The sequence below is a fragment of the Danio rerio genome, chromosome 8, assembly GCF_052040795.2.
Source record: "Danio rerio strain M-AB ecotype USA chromosome 8, GRCz13ab, whole genome shotgun sequence".
Lineage (NCBI taxonomy): Eukaryota > Metazoa > Chordata > Actinopteri > Cypriniformes > Danionidae > Danio > Danio rerio.
This window is the reverse complement of record NC_141028.1, coordinates 26,127,336-26,146,823: the sequence shown is the minus strand read 5'-3', so window position 1 is coordinate 26,146,823 and position 19,488 is coordinate 26,127,336. Positions and strand designations below refer to the sequence as shown.

Below are 19,488 nucleotides of genomic sequence, written 5' to 3'. Positions count from 1 at the left end.
TCCAGATTTGGCTTCAGTACTGACTAATCTAATGTATATGCACATATTTATTATTGTATAGCTTCCGGTTAAAAATATGATAAATAATTTTAAAGATAGATTTTTGAGGAGTGTACACGTATATGAAGAGTTTAGACACAAAAACCTAAAAATACTGATTAATACATTATTCAACTGAACCAACAGTCTGGTTTGAGCTAAAAGATGCCATTGTTGTCTTTTCACATCTGCTTTACAGCAGAATTTGAATTTGTCTCGTATCAAATGATGTTTTCTTTTTATTTTAATTTTTCTGTTTATTATCGCAAAGCTACTTTGCAACCTCCATACAAATTAAAGTAATTCAGCTTGATATAAAAGCCCTGATAATTTAATGACAGGTTCCATTGTGGCAATTTATGAGAAGAAAACGGATTTTCAAAAATAAACCTACACTGATAAATATTCAACGTAATAAAAAGCGGAACAACCAGCTCCAATCCTCCATCTAACACTCAAACATCAAAAGGGCCTTGCAAATACATCATTTTGAGTACCTACATTAGATGGGCTTCATCTGTGAGATAATTAGAGCTCACTGTTATCACTCAGTTGGCACATTAAGCTTATTGTACATTATTAAACCTATTAGTTTTGCTGAAAAATTGCTAATTTATTTCACAATACGTTCAGCCTACATCACGGAGCGTCGATTGAGTGTTTAAATTAGTCACTGCTCATTTGTGACAGTCACCTCCTACTTCCTTTCACTCTCACGAGCACAATGTCTATCTCATATCTACCACAGTGCACATTATATCACACTATAAACTGGGCACTGTCAGTCTTATTACACTTTCTCTCGAGCGCCAGAGATAAACTAAGACTGAAGGCGAAAACAATGCTGAGAAAATGAGTTGAGGCTCTCTGAAAAAGAAAGTGGCAAACGCAGGTTTGTCCCTCAGCCATTCTCAAGGAGGAAACCAAAATAGACGGCGCGCCGTTTGGGATGGTGCTGTTTTCTCCCGGCAAAGGAAAGCAGGACGACCTTTGGATATGACATCCCTACAAAAAATAATCTACACTGGGTAGTTTGACTTATTTTGCTCCCCGAATTGCGAACTGGCCGAGTATGGGTGAGACAAAGGGCTCTACCCATCGACATCTATTCTGGGGCACCGCATAGCTCGCGAGAGTGTTGGAAACGACCCGCGCGCCGGACAAGCTCTTGTTTCACATATCCAGGGACAAATATGGTGCGTCTTTTAATTTATTTCCCCACGGGTTGTACGTCTAGAGAACTGCCGGACAGTTGTAGGTGACACGAAGAAATTTATTTATTTGTATGATTGTGGGATGAATAATCGGCGCGCGCCTGTCTCGCACGAGCGCAGGTGGATGCGATGAGGAGGCGCTGTAGGAACCTAAAAGAAAACACCCAAAACTGGGCGATATTTTCAGCGCAAGATTTCTTAAGTTTGTCTGATTTTTTTCTTCTCGCGTCCCATTTCCAAATGCACATACGCGTGTGTGGAATACAGCCTCTCCTTTGAGGAGCAGTGCTTTTAATGGAAGGATTTTTCACCGGACTAGTACAGTTAATCAATTTACACATCACTTTCTCTTGAAGCTCCATTGTCGCGTGGATATTCATCGCCTTATCGATCCCCGTCGAGTGCAAGAATGCCCGAGGATCTCTCCGCGGCCAAAGCCCTCTACATGGGCATGGAGGTGGTGATCGCCGTGTCATCCGTGATTGGAAACGTCATGGTGGTTTGGGCGGTAAAAATTAATAAATCCCTGAGAGATACTACGTTTTGCTTCATTGTCTCCCTGGCGCTCGCGGACATTGCAGTGGGAGCGCTGGTCATACCGCTGGCGATAACTATAAGCATCGGACTCCAGACTCACTTCTACAGCTGTCTGCTGGTCGCGTGCACGGTGCTGGTTCTGACCCAAAGTTCCATCCTTGCCCTGCTAGCTATAGCTATCGACCGGTACCTGAGGGTCAAGATCCCAACAAGGTAAAGTTATCGCTCCCTCTTCCCTACAGATTTTCAATTTCCTATAATAAATAGGTAAATTCACCTTCACTTTCACTGTAAGCATAGAATGTTCTGACGCACATACATAGACGATATAGCCAATGCATTGGTAATCATACCACACAGCAACAATTCGAAGACATTTCATGGTTTTACATTTCATTCATTCAGCTTATTGACTGTGGTCTTGAGTTTCAGTGATTTCCAAATACTAATCATGTCCCAAAATATGGAGGATGTCCCCTTAAAACACTGTGTATTTACTTTTTAAACATTTCTACAAAAGTTCAGTATGTGCAGATGATGATGGTGATGATGCATTATAATGATGATGATGATGGTGATGATGCATCATGATGATGATGATGATTCATCAGCCAATATTTAAAAATTCTTTAAAAATCTGATTTATTTGTTAGCATAAAAGTAAAAACGCCCAGTACTAGGTAATGTTGGGGCAAAAATCTAATTCGCCCCTGGCTGAACAGATATTATGTTTCATTTTCAGACTATGACATATTTTTTAAAGCGTTGTATATTGTTTAAAAAAAAGTAAATCAACAAATTGAATGAGTTGGTTTTGATAGTTTTTTTGAATGATTAAATAACCAATGAAAAAGTAAGACCCTTTTAAAAAGGGAAAATGTTGCTTAAAGGGATAGTTCACCTAAAATGACAGTTCTGTCATCATTTGCTGACCCTTCACTTTTCATACCCATATTTTTCCTAATCTGGAAGTCAATGGTTACAGGTTTTAAGGTTTCTTCAAAATATCTTCTAGTGTTAAGCAGAATAACAAAAAAAAAATAAATATATCTATATTATAGTCAATATTATATTTAGAATAAAGGTTCAGATCAAATTGAGGGTGAGTAAATAAATTAATTAAATTGCACATATTTAAAATTGAAGATGTCATAAAAGACTGAATTCTAATTTAATTATTTCAATTAATTAAAAGATGTCAGCAGAGTGCACATATATATTACCATTAATTACAATTAACATTACAAATAATAATCAATAACACTGCACTCTCAGAAATAAAAGGTGCAAGCTGTCACTGGGGTGGTACCATATTAATGCCTTAAGAGTATACATATTGGTACCTAAAAAGTACAAAAGTGTTTCTCCTAAAACTTTTAAGTATAATATATACTTTTGAGGTATTAGTATGCACCCTATAAGTACAAAAGTGTAACTTGAAAAAGTACCAGCTCAGTGACAGCTTGCAAACCTTTATTTCTGAGAGTGTATTAAAAAATGGCACGTTATATATATAAATAAATATAATTTACAATTTAATGAACACCTTCCTGGAACATTATCATTTATCATTTAAAAATGCAAATTTAGCCCATCAGAATCAAAGTTCTGTTGACATATTAATAAACTACATTATAATTATCATATCAGCCACTGTCTAGCCACACTATTTTTCAAGTACCATGCAGTTTTTTGTTGCTTGAGGGGTACAGATGGAAGAAACCACATGCAAACAACCTAATGACATAATATGACTCATACATTTCTGCACAGCTTAAACCCTATAAATGCAGAATTTGCAGAGATTTCCACATCCTAGAAATATTACAAGTCATGGGAAATGGGTTTTTAAGTAAGCATTATGTCGTAATATGCTCATTTTCCCTTTTTTAGATATTACACTATTTGTTATATGGGCTGAATTTAGATTTTTTTTCAGTTTCAGCCTCTTATTTTGTTGCAGTTATTCTTTTTGTGTCATTCCTAGAAATGTCTTCTGTGATCTTAATGTCAAGTACCATTAGAGATATCATCGATTAAATAGCAAAAGTATCTATGTGATTGTAGTAGTAGTAGTAGTGGTAGTAGTAGTAGTAGTAGCTGCAGTAGACGTTGTTGTATTAGTTGTAGCAAACGCTATAGTAGTATCAGTAGTAGTAGTCGTTGTAAGAGTATCAGTATTAGTAGACACTTTAGTGGTAGTAGTCGTGGTTGTGGCTGTAGTAGAAGCAGTAGTAGTTGTAAAAAAAAAAAAAAAAAAAAGTATCTTCCAGCTCTCTAACTCATCACAGCAAAACATTGTCACAACAAGCTCTGCAGCTACACCTGATTCAATATGTACATATTAGGCTCTAATTTGAAATTATTCATTTACATTTTAGGATTAAATTTTTGTATACCATCTGGTTTCACATCCTAGCTACATCCTGTATATAGACTTATTAACTCAGGAGTTAATTGCAACATACAGTACTGGGGTTTATTTGATGCTTTATAAAGATGCTTTTTGTGTGGGGGAAAAATATCCAGTTATCTGCTCTCTCTTACAGTAATGCATTAAACATAGCAGTTTTGTCTTCAAATCCCAGATGTGTTTGTGTAATTATGCATTTAAATTTAGTAGTTTAGCCAACTAGATAACAATGACTTACTGGTACTATATACTAGAATTAGCATAAAATCCCCTTCAGCATTTTTGTGTGGAGAGGCGAGCAGACATATAGTAGAAAAAGTAATAGGGAGGTATAGGAAAGAGGGCTACGTGGACAAAGTTACCTGCAAGGCAATTCATTTTTAGAGGTGCATTTGGAGAGCAAAAATAATCCCATGAAACTGTCACGAATGAGCTATAGGGAAGTGAAGTATGTCAGAGAAGCATATAGAGTTGCAGCCCAGAGCAACTATCTGTCGGCTGTGCCAGGATCAACCATTGTGCAAAATAGACAAGAGAGCAAGATATCAAACTAAAGGTTCAAAGATCCGAAAACACGAATGAAAATTGCTATTGTTTTGCATTCCTCAAGGCATCTTTCACTGTAGTTATAAACACTGTCTGTTACTTATTTTTCTAAAACACAAATCAACTAATATTATACATTCACCGGCCACTTTATTAGGTACACCTGTCTAACTGCTCATTAATGCCGATAACATGGCAGCAACTCATTGCATTTAGGCATGTAGACATGGTCAAGACGATGTCCTGCAGTTTAAACCGAGCATCAGAATGGAAAAGAAAGGTAATTTTAAGTGACTTTTGAATTGTTGTTGGTGCCAGACTGGCTGGTCTGAGCATTTCAGAAACTGCTGTTTGACTGGGGTTTTCACACACAGCCACCTCTAGAAGAGCATCTCTGAATATCACAGCCTACCCAAGTATTGTTGCTGACTATGTCAATCCCTTTATGACCCCAGTTTACCTATCTTCTGGTGGCTACTTCCAGCATGTCATAAAGCGCGAATCATCTCAGACTGGTTTCTTAAACATGACAATGGGTTCACTGTACTTAAATGGCCTCCTGTCACCAGATCTCAATCCATTAGAGCACCTTTGGGATGTGGTGGAATGGGAAAGTCTCATCGTGGATGTGCAGCCGACGCATCTGCAGCAACTGCGTGATGCTATTATATCAATATGGACCAAAACCTATGAGGAATATTTCCAGTTCATTGTTGAATCTATGCTACGAAGGATTAAAAAAGTTCTGAAGGCAAAAGTGGGTCCAACCCAGTATTAGGTGCCGGTGAGTGTATACAAATACAATATTTGAAAAAATAAAAATAAATAAAGCCTACTTCAACACTGCAGATTCAAAGTTTCTCTTAATTGAGTTAAGAGGTTGAGCCAAGCCTTCACCTCTTTGTGTGATACAAATTTGGAGGTCACTGTTAAGCAAAGATAAATGCTGAAGTTAAATGCGAAACAACTTTGCATAAACAAACATTTAATTCATTCTCTGGGTATAAAAGGTGCAAACAAATATAATGTGACTGCACCTTAACAATTTGAATAAATTATTGAAAACATAATTTAGCTACTTATGTTTCCAACCACTTATTTTTATAACCATTTAAGATATTGTTTAAAAAAAATTATGAAAACACCAATATGTGCATAAATTGTAAAAATGCTCAATTGTGTTGCATTAAACATATTCATTAAAACATATGCACATAAAAATAATAATAATACCTTTTATTTTTAGGCGCCTTTCAAAGCACTCAAGGACACCTTACAGCAGATAACAAGCACATCATAAAAATACAAGCAGTAAAAATAACAATCAGCATAAAATTAAACCTGCGAATCATTAAAAGCTATCCTAAACAAAAACGTTTTTATCTGAGATTTAAAATTGGAAATAGAATCCATCTGGCGAATGTGCAAAGGCAGGGAATTCGATAACTTTGGTGCTGTACAACTAAAAGCCCTGCCACCAAATGACTTTATCTTAAAGTGTGGGACAGATAACAGTTCAGCAGAAGATGATCTCAGTGAGCGTGAAGGAGTGTACAAATGAAGAAGATCAGAAAGATAGTGGGGGGCCAGGTTATGAAGAGCTTTGTATGTTAAGAGGAGGATTTTATATTGTATACGGTAGTAAACAGGGCGCCAGTGAATGTGAAAGAGAATTGGAGTTATGTGATCAGAAGTATGCGAGCAGGTAACTATCCTAGCTGATGAATTGAACTAACTGTTGTCTATGTAGTTGTTTATCAGGTATGCCAGAGAGAAGGGAGTTACAGTTATCAATCCGTGATGTAACCAAAGCATGAATAAGCTCTTCAGTACTTTGTTGAGATAGTGAAGGGCGAAGTCTTGCAATGTTACGCAAAAGAAAAAAAGCAGAACGTGAGATATTACTAACTTGAGAACTAAATGAGAGCATACCATCTAGTATAACCCCAAGACTTTTCAAGTGGGTTGAGAAATTGACTGGGGAGTTATCAACAAACAGGGTAAAAAATTGAGCTTTGGATAAAATAGATTTTGAGCCAACCAGAAGAGCTTCAGTTTTACTGGCATTTAACTTTAAGAAATGATTAGTCATCTGTATATTAATCTCATTTAAACATTTGGTATGGTCAGAAGGGGGGTGCGATGTTGTAGGTTTTGTGGAGATATAAACTTGTGTATCGTCTGCATAAAAATGAAAAGTATACCAAAAGAACGAAATATATGACCTAGAGGTAAGATATAAATAATAAATAAAAGTGGCCCCAATACTGACCCTTGAGGAACACCATGAAGGACTGAAACAGGATCAGAGCGTCTATTCTTTATCTGCACAAACTGTTTTCTGTCACTTAAATAGGAAGAGAACCAGCAAAGTGCATTGTCAGCTATTCCTATAGAAGCCAGTTGTTCCAATAATAGTGAATGACTAATCAAAAGTATCAAAAAAGTATCAAAAGCCGCAGTAATATCTAAAAGAATAAGTATGGTAACCAGAATCAGCAGCTAAAAGAAGATCATTTAAAACCTTAGTGAGATCTGATTCTGTGTTGTGTTTGGGGCAAAACCCAGATTGAAAGGGTTTATAGATGTTATTAGTTAGCAGATGTGAGTGAAGTTGAGCTGCTACTAATCTTTCCAGTATTTTTTAAACAAACGGAAGGTTGGCAATTGGCCTGAAATTGTTTAGGTCATTATCAGCCCCAGTCTTTTTTGAGTATTGGAGTGATGGAAGCCATTTTTAAAGATGAAGTAGCAGCTGATAGTGAAGAACACACTATAGATGTAAAAAAGAGAAAAGAGAATTAATGCAGGACTTAACTAAAACAGTAAGTAGGGGATCAAGTGAGCAGGTGGAGGTCTTAGACTTTATGATCTCCCTAGTAATAAAATCAACTGAGGGCAGTTCAAAATTAGAAAGAATACTTACTGACCCGCTAATGTGGCTATGATTATGCTGATAATTGTGAGAAATCAAAACAGAATTAAGCAATTCATGATGAATACGATCAGTCTTAGCATGGAGAAAATTAGAGTAGGGAACACACTGAGTGGGATCAAGTGAAACAGAATCATGTGGTTTCAACAATTTGGCAACAGTACTGAACAAAGTTCTTGTATTTGAGTGTCCAGTGGTGATAAGATTTGAGTAGAATGTTGATTTTGCTCTTTCTATTGCAGCCTTGTAAGAAGCAAGATGGTCAGAATACATCTGCTTATGAACTTCAAGACCAGTTTTATTCCAGAGTTTCTCCAGGCGACAACCTAGAGCTTTTTGATAACGAAGTTCAGGAGTAAACCATGGAGAGGGATTGATATAAGAGACAGTGTGGGTTCTTAAAGAAGCCACAGTGTCTAATATTTGAGGCAAGCTATTGTTATAGAAATGTACCAAGTCAGAAGTAGAAGTGGACAGACACTGCTTTACAGAATAATCAATCATTCCTTTCAGGACGTGATGGTCAATGTTCTTAATATTGCGAAACAAGACAGAGCGTAGAGCAGGGCTATTCAATTGGCGGCCTGCGGGCCGAACCTGGCCCCCGAGGCAGTTTGTTCAGGCCCTCCGAATAGTGTGATCAAGACATCAAATATATATTTAGTTCAGTAGAAAAACGGCCGTTATAGTTATGAAGTGTCGTGCTTCTGTTCAATACAGCGCAAGCTGCAGAGGCTGCGCAGAGCGAGAGTCACCATAAGCGAGTGGTGCGGGCAGTCGAAAACATTTGGATATGTTTTGTAGAAAATGTCTTTTGTACAATGCACTGTATTGCTAATAGGGATGCAACGATTAGCTGATTTCACCATTAACTGTGCTTTAATTCGTCACAGTTAATGAATCAAGACTTTTCCAAGTCGCATATCTGTTGCACTGAAAAGTAATGAAAAGTTGCCAACTGTGCGCTAGTTTAAAGTTCCGGATTAACTATAGCAGCAGCCGTTCCCATATCATGTCTTTTCCGCTTGCAATTTTGTTTTTGCTAATGTAAGAATGACAATATGTGCGCACAAGCGGAGCAACGCGCTTGCGTCTTTCGGGCGCACGCAGTGGAAAACATCTCACTGTGCCATTGTGCGTGCCTGTGATGTTAGACGAATTATTATTAAAATGATTATGTATGCATGAACGCAGATGATAACAACAGTTAATCTAAAAAGCTACTTAAGGGTCCATAAACTTTAACTCTAAAGTTAAAACCTGGAATGACTCCACTATGTTGTAACTGTAATGACTGGTCAATTAGAATCAAAAACTATACTGCAGATGCCTGCGATGCGACTATTGCAGACTTGCACATTGTGATATCGATGCTGAAACAATATTTTGTACAGCTCTAACTATGACGGAAACTCATTTATTAAATGTAATAATGCAAATCCAAAAGTCATGTTCAAATTTTTACTGTGGAGGAAAAAAAGAGCTAAAGTGTTTTTTCCACTTGCTTAAACAATAGTTTTTATTATTGATGTGTCGTGCTAGTTTGATGTGACAATTATATTATATTAAACATGGGATGGAATTGAATACTGCATCAAATGTTTTATGCAATATTTTAATTATGCACATCAAGAAATTCATTACTTTGGACGAAAACAGCTACTGACAGCAGCAATCAATCTTTATTGTATCTATTATATTCCAGCACGATACTAAAATAATGAAAGAATGAGCAGAAGTAAAAGAAGGAGAAAGTTCACTGTGATGCAGATTGTTACATGCACATTCCAGGCCACTGGCAGAAGTCAGATATAAATGAATCCATTTAAACTCCATAAGGATTTATTTTTATTTCTTCCACTCTTCAATAATGCATATGGCTCTGAATAAAGTGTAGCATGCATCACAGCTTTTGAAGAACAAGCATTTATTTTTGAACTGCTAATTTAATCAGTCGAAAAAAAGAGATCTCACACATTCTTTTGGGCCTACAGTTCACAAGCCCTATTTACAACAAGAACTATTATGTTAAAGATAAATATAAAAATAAGCTGAAATGCATTATTAATTCCCCGGGGTGTTAGTATGTGTGGACTTATATGAATGCCATTTGTGTAAAAATTGGACAAATTTCAAAATGCATACTTGGGTATGGGACGATAACTGTTTTCAACCGTTTTACCACTGTTTGAAAAAGTCAAGGTTTTAAAACCGGCAAAATGTTCTGCTATACCATTCCTTTGGTATATGGGAGATTTTTTATTTATGTTTTATTTAGGATGATGGTATCTCCAGCAGAAAAGATCTCAGATCTCATTTTAAATGGTAAAGAAATCTGTGATTTTAAAACTAATAAAGACAGCAGAAGTCAATTCATTTAAATTATTAACCTGACATGTTTACTGTTCCGAAATATTATAAATGTTTCCCAAAATAAAATACATCGTTTTTAAAGGAAAAAAAGTGGTTGTTTTTTACCCAGACATTTAAAAAGAATATATTTTAGAGCAGTAATCACAAAACCATAATATTTTTATCCAAGGATATCATACCGTCAGAATCTTATACTGGCCCATGCCTACCCTACATACGCTGTTTGCAGCTGTATTTCATACAGTTCACTTGAGATAAGACTGAAGGACATGCATCTTAATAGCATGTGTTACCAGGCCTAAAATAGCATCCACACCAATGCAAAATAGTGGTGTGCTACAGTTTTTATGCTGCCACTTTAAAGGAGGGGAGATTCTGATTAATGTTTTTTATGAATCAAATAGAAAATATATAAATTTATATTCTGAAAGTCATTTTAATGACATTGTTTTCTCTGTGCTTTTATCATTCTCGTTACGGCATGGATTTTCTGTTATATTTATACAAGAATATATGGAACACCATCTTTAACTTTTTAGTTCTTCTTATGTTGAATGAGTTTTAATACGCTATGCCTTTGAGATACTAGAAAACTATGCAAGTGAGTATAAATACTAAGTTAAAACAAACTTTTAATGTATCTGGGCTGCTTGCTTATTTGTATGTATTTTATGTACTGCACTTTGGTACCCATTGTGGTTGGTTGAAAGTGCTCTAGAAATTAAATTGAGTTAAGTTATTAACATATTTTTTGCTTTTACACATTAACATAAGAACCTTCAAGCAATAAAAACACCACTTGAATCTTAACTAACAGTATGTTAAGCACCTTTACTTAGAATTCAGTGCGACAGCTGCAGAGACTTGAAGATGTGCTGTTAAATCACTGCTGCCTTTGTTCTGAAATCATTCAAACAACTGACAAGGAGTTTGGAATGAGACCTAGATTCTCAGATGAAAGATGGCTTCTTGGAGAAGATGCAACTGAAGGATGAGAGGGAGTGGGTTTCACTGAAACAGGCTTTCTGGTGGTAATACTTTGTCTCAATTTTGCCGTTAATGAAAGTTGGACAGCAAGTAAACAGAGCTGACCTTGGTCATTCAAAGACTACCTGGTTTCAAGAAGTTGTGAAACAAGTTTCATGTTGTTTCCATGATTCTACAAAAAATTCTACTCTATTCACAGGATTTTGCCTTATTTTCTTGTAAAAATATTATAAAGATATTGTGAAAATGTATATTTTGAAGTCATAAAATTGCAGAAATTACTTTAAAACAAAGATGCCCAAAATTTGGCCCATGGTAACCTTTGATTTGGCACGCCATCACATCTGAAAGAGAGGGAGAATAATGGGGGACTGGTTAGTGTGAATGCTTATGACAGAGATTGTCATTTTGAATTTAACATAATGTTTTGTTTCTTTGTATTATTGCTAAGCCAAAAAGCCAACTGAGCAGTTAAATGAAATTTGTAAATGAACAGACTTTTAAAATGTGAATACTGTCACTTGACAGATAGAGGACACTGCACAAGACCTTGGCGAACAAAGACAGAAGCAGCTCAACTAGTGTATTTACAGTAGCATTGAACTCCATTGTGTTATAAATAGGATTATTTGTGTTTTTACTGTAATAAGTTTATTATAAAATGTTTTAAATTATATTGCATTGGTTAATATGATTGAAATCTTTCTAGTTATTTTTAAATATAAGGAAATAAATTAGAAAAACTTAATGAGGTTTGTATTTACCTTCGGCCCTTAGCCCTCAATCAAGTTTGACCCCTTATAAGAAAAAGTTTGGGCACCCCTGCTTTAAAGCAACACTGTTTTTGGAAATAGGCTCATTTTGTCTGGCAGGAGCAATTCAAGCATAGCTTAGCATAGATCATTGAATCGGATTAGACCATTAGCATCTCATTCAGAAAAGTCTTTATAATTTTTTCCATTTAAAGCTTGATTGTTTCACTGGTATGAGAATAACAACTTTTCACACAATGTAGCTACAGAAGAGTCCAGCTTTAAACAGGAAAATTGTAAAAACTCTTTATTTTTATTCTTTTGAGTAAGATGCCAATGGTCTAATCTGACTCAATGATCTATGATAAACTAAGCTAAAAGTGCTCCCGCTAGACGAATTTGTTTAACTATAGGGAAATTTTAAAATGTAAGCCTATTTCCCCTTGTATGCTGTCAACAGCTGTTTAGCAAAGTGGCAATTTTATAATGAATTTGTACAAATTCAGTCATATGAAAATATGCAATGGTTATTAAAGCGTATTTAGGGCTGAAAAATACATCAAAATAAATTTTATTGTGCAATTTCTGTATCACAGAGTGGTGTAAAAAATTTATGTGGCAAGCATGTATGTATTGCATGCATTGATTGCTTAACCAAACATGACTAATCAGTCAGGGCCTGTTTACTTGCCTCTCCAGATGCTATTGCCTCTCCAGATGCCATTATGCTTATGGTTAGACCAGCCCAAAGGTGAATTTAGTGCCTCAGAGCAGCAAGTTAAAAAATAAATACTAATGATAGGGTTAGAGACATGCAAAGAAAACGAATAGGAACCAGAATTTCGACAGAGGTTTTCAGTCATTTCTAGTAAGCATTAGGGCTACTCATCGTTTCAACATCAATATCATAATGTGATCATACTCAAATTCACATCGCGATTATACACTATATTGAATCTGGAATATAATTATATACTATGATAAAATATAAATACAAGTGTTTTTTGAGGCCCATGGCTGTGTGAGAGCTTTAAAAGCATTCAGGCTAAAGAAATTGTACTGAATTGAATCGTTTATAAAACAAAGATTATGCAGTATTGTTTTACATTTCGTTATTTAACTATACCTGAATACAGTTTGACTCCTCGGAAAAACAATCGAATGCTGTTTATTTAATTTGTATCTTTTTCTTTATTGAATTTGTCCATGCTTGTAGTTTATACATACATATATATATATATATATATATATATATATATATATATATATATATATTATGCATATGCACTCATCTACAGAATCATTCCAATCAATTTAAAATGATCATCTTTTTCCAAATAGTAATTCAACACCTTTAGTTAAATTGTATTCATTTCGCAATATATATTGGAGAATTAAAAAAAATTGCAATGTTAGATTTTTCCAATAGCGTTTAGCTCTAGTGAGTATAAATATTTGCACTTTGCTTTTTGTTTTAGCCTGATTTATTAGTTTAATTAGATTTGGAAAACATCTGTTATCTCTTTATTGTAGTCTGATCAATACATAATTTAAATTTCTCCAAGGAAATGCAATATATATAGTCGTTGCAATGCTCAATAACATTTTTGCACATTGTATATTTTCCCAGTATCTTGCAGCCTTATTAGTAAGCATTTAGATCACCTTAACACAGCACGTAAACATAAATATTGGCCTCATGTAGAAGTGGAATTGTACCAATTTAAATAAATTACCAAAATGTGAATTTGTCAAAAGCTAAAGTAGTAATGATCTTCGATAAGTTAATAAAAATGATGAGAAATCAATTCATATTAGCACTAAATGGACTATTGTTGTGTTCTTGTGTTGCAGTTATAAGCGAGTCGTCACTCCCAAACGAGCTGGAATTGCAGTGTTCATGTGTTGGATGGTGGCCTTCATTGTCGGCTTGACGCCGATGCTGGGCTGGAACAATTTACACAGCCTGCAACAGAACGACTCGATAGGCCCTGACCTCATCGTCACCTGCCAGTTTGAGAACGTCATCAGCATGGAGTACATGGTCTACTTCAACTTCTTCGGCTGGGTGCTTCCGCCTCTGCTTTTCATGCTCGTCATTTACTCTGAAATCTTTTATATGATCCACAAGCAGCTGAACAAGAAGGTGTCCAGTCATTCGGAACCCAACAAGTATTACGACAAAGAACTAAAGCTGGCCAAGTCCCTAGCGCTAGTTCTTTTCCTGTTCGCAATTAGCTGGCTTCCCCTCCACATTATGAACTGCATCACGCTCTTCTTTCCGACATGCGAGAAGCCAATGTTCCTCATTTACATTGCCATTCTGCTCACGCATGGCAACTCCGCTGTCAACCCTATCGTTTATGCTTTCCGCATCAAGAAGTTTCGGACTGCCTTTTACAGGATCTGGAAGCAGTACTTCTGCTGCAAGGAAGCTCCGCCTCCTGATAGCCAGCCGAGCGAGAGACTGGATAACAACCACTACTTCGCTGCAGTCGCCGTTTCGCCTCCTGAACCTGCTTTGGAACACAACGTCTGACTGGCATCCCCAGAATTCCCTGGCTGGACGGCCAAAGCTATCAAGTCTTGGTTTGTCTCTTTTGAATGTAAATCGGAGCTCACCACAGACTGTTCTGGATGTCCCTTCGTTGGAATAATGAGACAGCTTTGCTTCAAAAAGCACCAAGCGAGTCAAGTCTTTTTGAAGAGGAACTTCAGAAGGGGAACAACAAGAAATCCTGCTTTAAAATAAATTGTGAAGCTGCCTTGAAGGATGTTTAAAATAAAATGAGGTTGACTGACGTACAATTGAACTCTAAGAATATTTGCTCACATAAGCCATGTACACACTGCAGCAAATTCAACTTTTAGTGTGTTCAGTGTTCAGAAACCAAATACATTTCTGAGAAATTCTGGTAGTGACGATCACATTTACAAAAATAATGTTATGCTCTGTGTATTAAACTCCAGTAATTAATGGCGTATTAAAATGCACATTAGAGTTGTGTTTATCTTCTGTATGCATGGTGCAAGAAATAACAGGAAATGACATATGATAGATCTTAAACAGAAATAGAAAATAAAAAAGAGATCATAATAATCTTAACATTAAACACTAGTGGTGTAGTGTGATTTGGATTACATAATGGTTTTTTAGTCGGATCGGGCTATTTTTCGGATCAGCCAAAAAAGGGAAGGAGACAAATGTCATTTTCTTTCCATTTATTACAAAAATAGTAATGCAAGAAACTTTTGGTTTCAACAAACAGAACTTAGAAGCTGTACTTTTATTAAAATAAAATTAAGAAATAATCAGCTGCATAAAAATAAATAGTAAAATTAAAATATTCTATTCTATTCTGTATCCTGTGTAAAATTCACTGTTACTACTCCTGTTGCTGATAACGCTGTAGAAATCTAAAATTATAATTTGTACAACCTATATTTATTTTTCGTTTCATTTTCAATAAATAATTCAGTTAGTCACTCATAAAACTTCATGTTTCATTGCTAGATAGGTCATTTTTGAAGAATTATTCAGTGGCATGTTTTTGATGGCTGGTTGTCGCCACCTATTGGTTAAATTATTTAATCACTGCCTACAATTTTGAGCGTTGTTAAATGCATATGACGGTGATTTTAATCTTTACCATAAACATCAGTGGTTTTATCTAAACTATAAACTGTTATCCCAGTACTTCTGTGTTATTTGACTGTTTGTAACTACATAGCTAACTCAGAAGGCTAAAGACTGAATCTCCTTCTTGATTTTTGCATTTTTAGATTTGAATGCAGCAATTTGAAGGATTAATAAACATATGCAAATCACCATCATTTATGTTGCACAGTTGTTGAGATCCCGATCTTTTAATAATTGATTATGCAGTTTACACTGAATGCATTAACCCAGGTTAAAAAAGTAGTGACAGAAAACACCTTTAACAAACCCACCACATCCCGAATATCCCACCACAACTTCTTCCGTCATAATTATTTTTTTCAGGAAAACTTAAATCCTTCATACATGTGACTTGAATATTGCGAAAGGCGATCTCACCGCGATCGTTACAAATGTAGGATTAATCTACCAGTAAAAATATGTTTTAATCTGCGGGTCACATGTGTTCCGAAACGTGGGCTGTGATCCGTACGAATCAACCATGATTTGTTACAGCCCTACTAAACACATTATTTAGAAAATAAATATAACCACATACTAATATATTGTGACCTGCCTATTTTATTAACTCAATGAACTAGATCACTTATATAAAGATACTTAAGCATCGTTGAGAATAAGTGGACATGGCAACACTATAGGAGCTTGCTTTGTCAAGCAGCCTTTTAAACATAAAAATATCACCTCTATTCACATGTCTTTGGTTAATATAATTTTATCAAAAATAGTGGATATCAAATGCACAAAGTGCCAGAACTTTGCTATGGTTACACGTGTCAATAATCACAATATCAGCAAAGTTCAGTACAAATACAAAAAATAATAAATAATTTAGGGAATTTACTCCATGTATATGAAATAGTCACCACATTAAACAGTGTGTACATGGCTATAACGATTACAAAATTGCACACGATTGTATATTGTCCACACAGTTATTGCGCCGACAGTATATTATAAAACTAAAATAAAATTAGGGATGTACTGATACTAGTATTGGTTACGGAAAGTTTTAAAGGGCACCTATGATGAAAATCATCTTTTAAAGCTGCTTGGACAGAACTGTGTGTAGGTATAGTGTGTCCACAGTCATATTGGGGTGACATAATAGAATCCAAATCCCTCCCATTTTGAGGTAGACTGCATCTTGACGTAGGAGTGTGGTTTCCCTGCCCACCGAAAAAACTAACAGCCCGTATTAACGCATCTCCGTAGTAATGCGCATAATCATTTCAACAAGACAGGATGTGCGCAAAGCAACTGGGATTAAAAGATATGTTCGGCTCACTGTGATCATCAATCATTACCAAAAGTGATCAAGAATGAGTTTTACAACTTTAAAAAGTTTGGAAACAGCACATGTTTGTAATGACTTACAGCGATTTTACCGCCTTTATCACCACAGCTGCATGTCAGTACAAAATATAATGTCAGTACAAAATTATAAAAAGAAGACGCTTCAATCCCAGTTTGTGACTGTTAAATCAGGTTTTTTTAACGGATATCTATACAGCAGTGGATATCAACGTGTATACTGTCACATTTGCTGTGCAAAGTTAATCACGTGCGCGGTGTCTGCGCGTAAACTTTGTAAAGACATTTTGTGAGCTTAAATTAAAAAGCTTAAATTAACTCCACAACAAACACATCAAGTAATGTTAAAATGTTTTGGATCTGCTTCCTTCATGTCTGTCACTGTGCTGTTTATCTGATGCTGCCGAGGCAGAGATTAAGGCACACTCTGACAGGCACGTGGGAACGGTGGTGGGGAGAACCAGCATTAAAGGCACAGGCAACAAAAACAGCTACATTGTGTTCAAAGGAGAAAATTCAAATATTCTGAAAGGTATAATAAATGATCTGATGGGTGGTTTGAGCTGAAACTTTACAAACACATTTTGAAGACACAAAAGACTTAAAATGTTTTAGACTTAAATCTTTAAAGGGGTAAAATCGGTGCCCTTGAATTGTTACACATTATTGAACGTTGTAACGCAGTGTTATAAATATTTGTTTAGCAAAGTTAATTTTGGAGCGTTCTGACAGCTTTGTGATTGGTTGATAATAAAATGGTAAAATTATTAATATTATTATTGTTATTATTATTATTATTATTATTATTATTATTATTATTATGTCCTTAGATTTGGTACTGTGAAAATTAATTTTAAAAAAGAAAATTGAGTTAATGTTGTTCATAATTACATAGAAGCTGCCCTAAAATGATCTCACTAGTCTCTATGTCAAACTCTGAAAATTGCTACATCCCCAAGAAGTACAGGTGTCAGCGTGTACCAAGCAGAAAATAAAATCAGTACTTAAAAGGCTATCGGTGCATCCCTAAAAATAAAAATCACAACATAATATAGAAACATCTAATCACCAGTTACTAGTTCCATATGAATGTATGAAGAACAGACATCAGAGCGCTGTACATTCTCAGGTTCTCGGACATTCTGCTTATATACTGAACCTTTGTGCACAATGACAGGAAGAGGATGTCAGAAACCACGACAAAGAGTTGGACATGGCTCTTTCTTGTAAAATTATGGGGTGTATAAATGAAGATCTGTTATTGTGAAGGACAAAAATATATTGTAGGCAGCTGACGTTAGATTTTGCTCACATTTCTCTAGCCTCGTAGCAAAGTCATGTATGAGTGTGTGTGAGTGTGTGTTTGTGATTGAGTGCATGTCCTAACAAAGCTGGAATTGTTAGCGGAAATGAAGATGCGCTGATGAAAATGACTATTTATCTTTTTTCTGTGGTGACCGGAGCGGAAGAGTCTGTACGCAAGACTAAATCTCAACTATCTGAGCATATTCAGGGTTAATGAATGATCAAAACTGATAGTGTATTACCTATTCAGTATTATAGTAGTATATATTTTTCCGGAATTATAATTAGGAGTATGCATAAAGGATTGGCATGAGTGATCATACACAAAAACAAAAATTCAGTCACTGTTTTTCATATCCTCATGTTTAAAAAATGTTCTACTATATAAAACATAGGCAGATTTTTAGCATTCATGCTATTGTGTTTCATAATGTTTTAATTATTGGCTTAGCATTACTTTTAAAGGTGAAGTGTGTAATTTATGTAATGGAAGAATAACACGCTCTTTCTTTTTCCAGTTGCCATTTTGGGTTGATTCCCCGCCAATAAAAGTATAAACACTGTGGCTCTGAGGCGTTATAAAACATTGCTCTGTTTGTTTGAGCATCCTGAGCAGCTTGACTCTGACATCCTGACCATTTTATTTGCACATGAGGAAGCGTTTAGGAATTGCCATTTCGTCTGTGGTGCAGAAATTACACACTTCACTTGTCACACTTCTGTGGGGTTTTTGATCTCACATGTGGACGTAATGGCAGGTCTGTACTGACATTAAAAGTGTACATGTATCTAATCTGTACATAGCCATGTTATGCACTGTATGTCCGAGTACATTATGTTCATAATTGTTAAAAGAACAGTTGTGGAATTACAATCATTTGTTAAATGAAATATTTCAGAATAAATGGGAACAATGGGCTAATTTAATCTGCCCTCTTGTTTTTACTTCACAGACACGCAGTATAAAATGACTCTGAATGAAGAAGCAGGCGCTTCATCATCAAAAACAGGAAATATCAGTTTACTATCGAAGGAAGTACTGTAGTTCATCATCATTTATCATCTTCAGTGTCAGCATGTTTGACTTACTCTAGCTATTAAGTTGTTTGTTTGTTTCATAATTAATAATGCAAGACAAGAAAATATCTCCTTTTAAAATAATTATTTAGGAATATCTTGAGTAATAACTATCAACAAATAAGGCCCCATTCCTGTTCTATGACTACTATGAGCAGCCAGAAAACACTGAAGACTCTTCAAAGAAATAACACAGGTCCCAGAGGACCACATGTGAGGGTTGGAGAGGCACGGTTTTTATTCTGTGCTGAATATCTAAAGTAGACATAATATTTACCCTATTACTGTATGCACACTGAAAGCTAACAGTAAATTTA

The 19,488-nt window shown here is 35.6% G+C and overlaps 2 protein-coding genes across 2 annotated transcripts in view; one reads left to right on the top strand and one right to left on the bottom strand.

The window, feature by feature from the left end:
* The window catches only part of mmp9 (matrix metallopeptidase 9), a 200,168-nt gene that overhangs the window by 159,480 nt on the left and 21,200 nt on the right, over positions 1-19,488 (bottom strand). The window lies entirely within an intron of this gene.
* adora1b (adenosine A1 receptor b) lies at positions 1,663-14,335 on the top strand. The gene is made up of 2 exons (NM_001128584.1): positions 1,663-2,003; positions 13,651-14,335. Exons 1-2 carry the CDS (start codon positions 1,663-1,665, stop codon positions 14,333-14,335), a joined length of 1,026 nt encoding a protein of 341 aa, NP_001122056.1.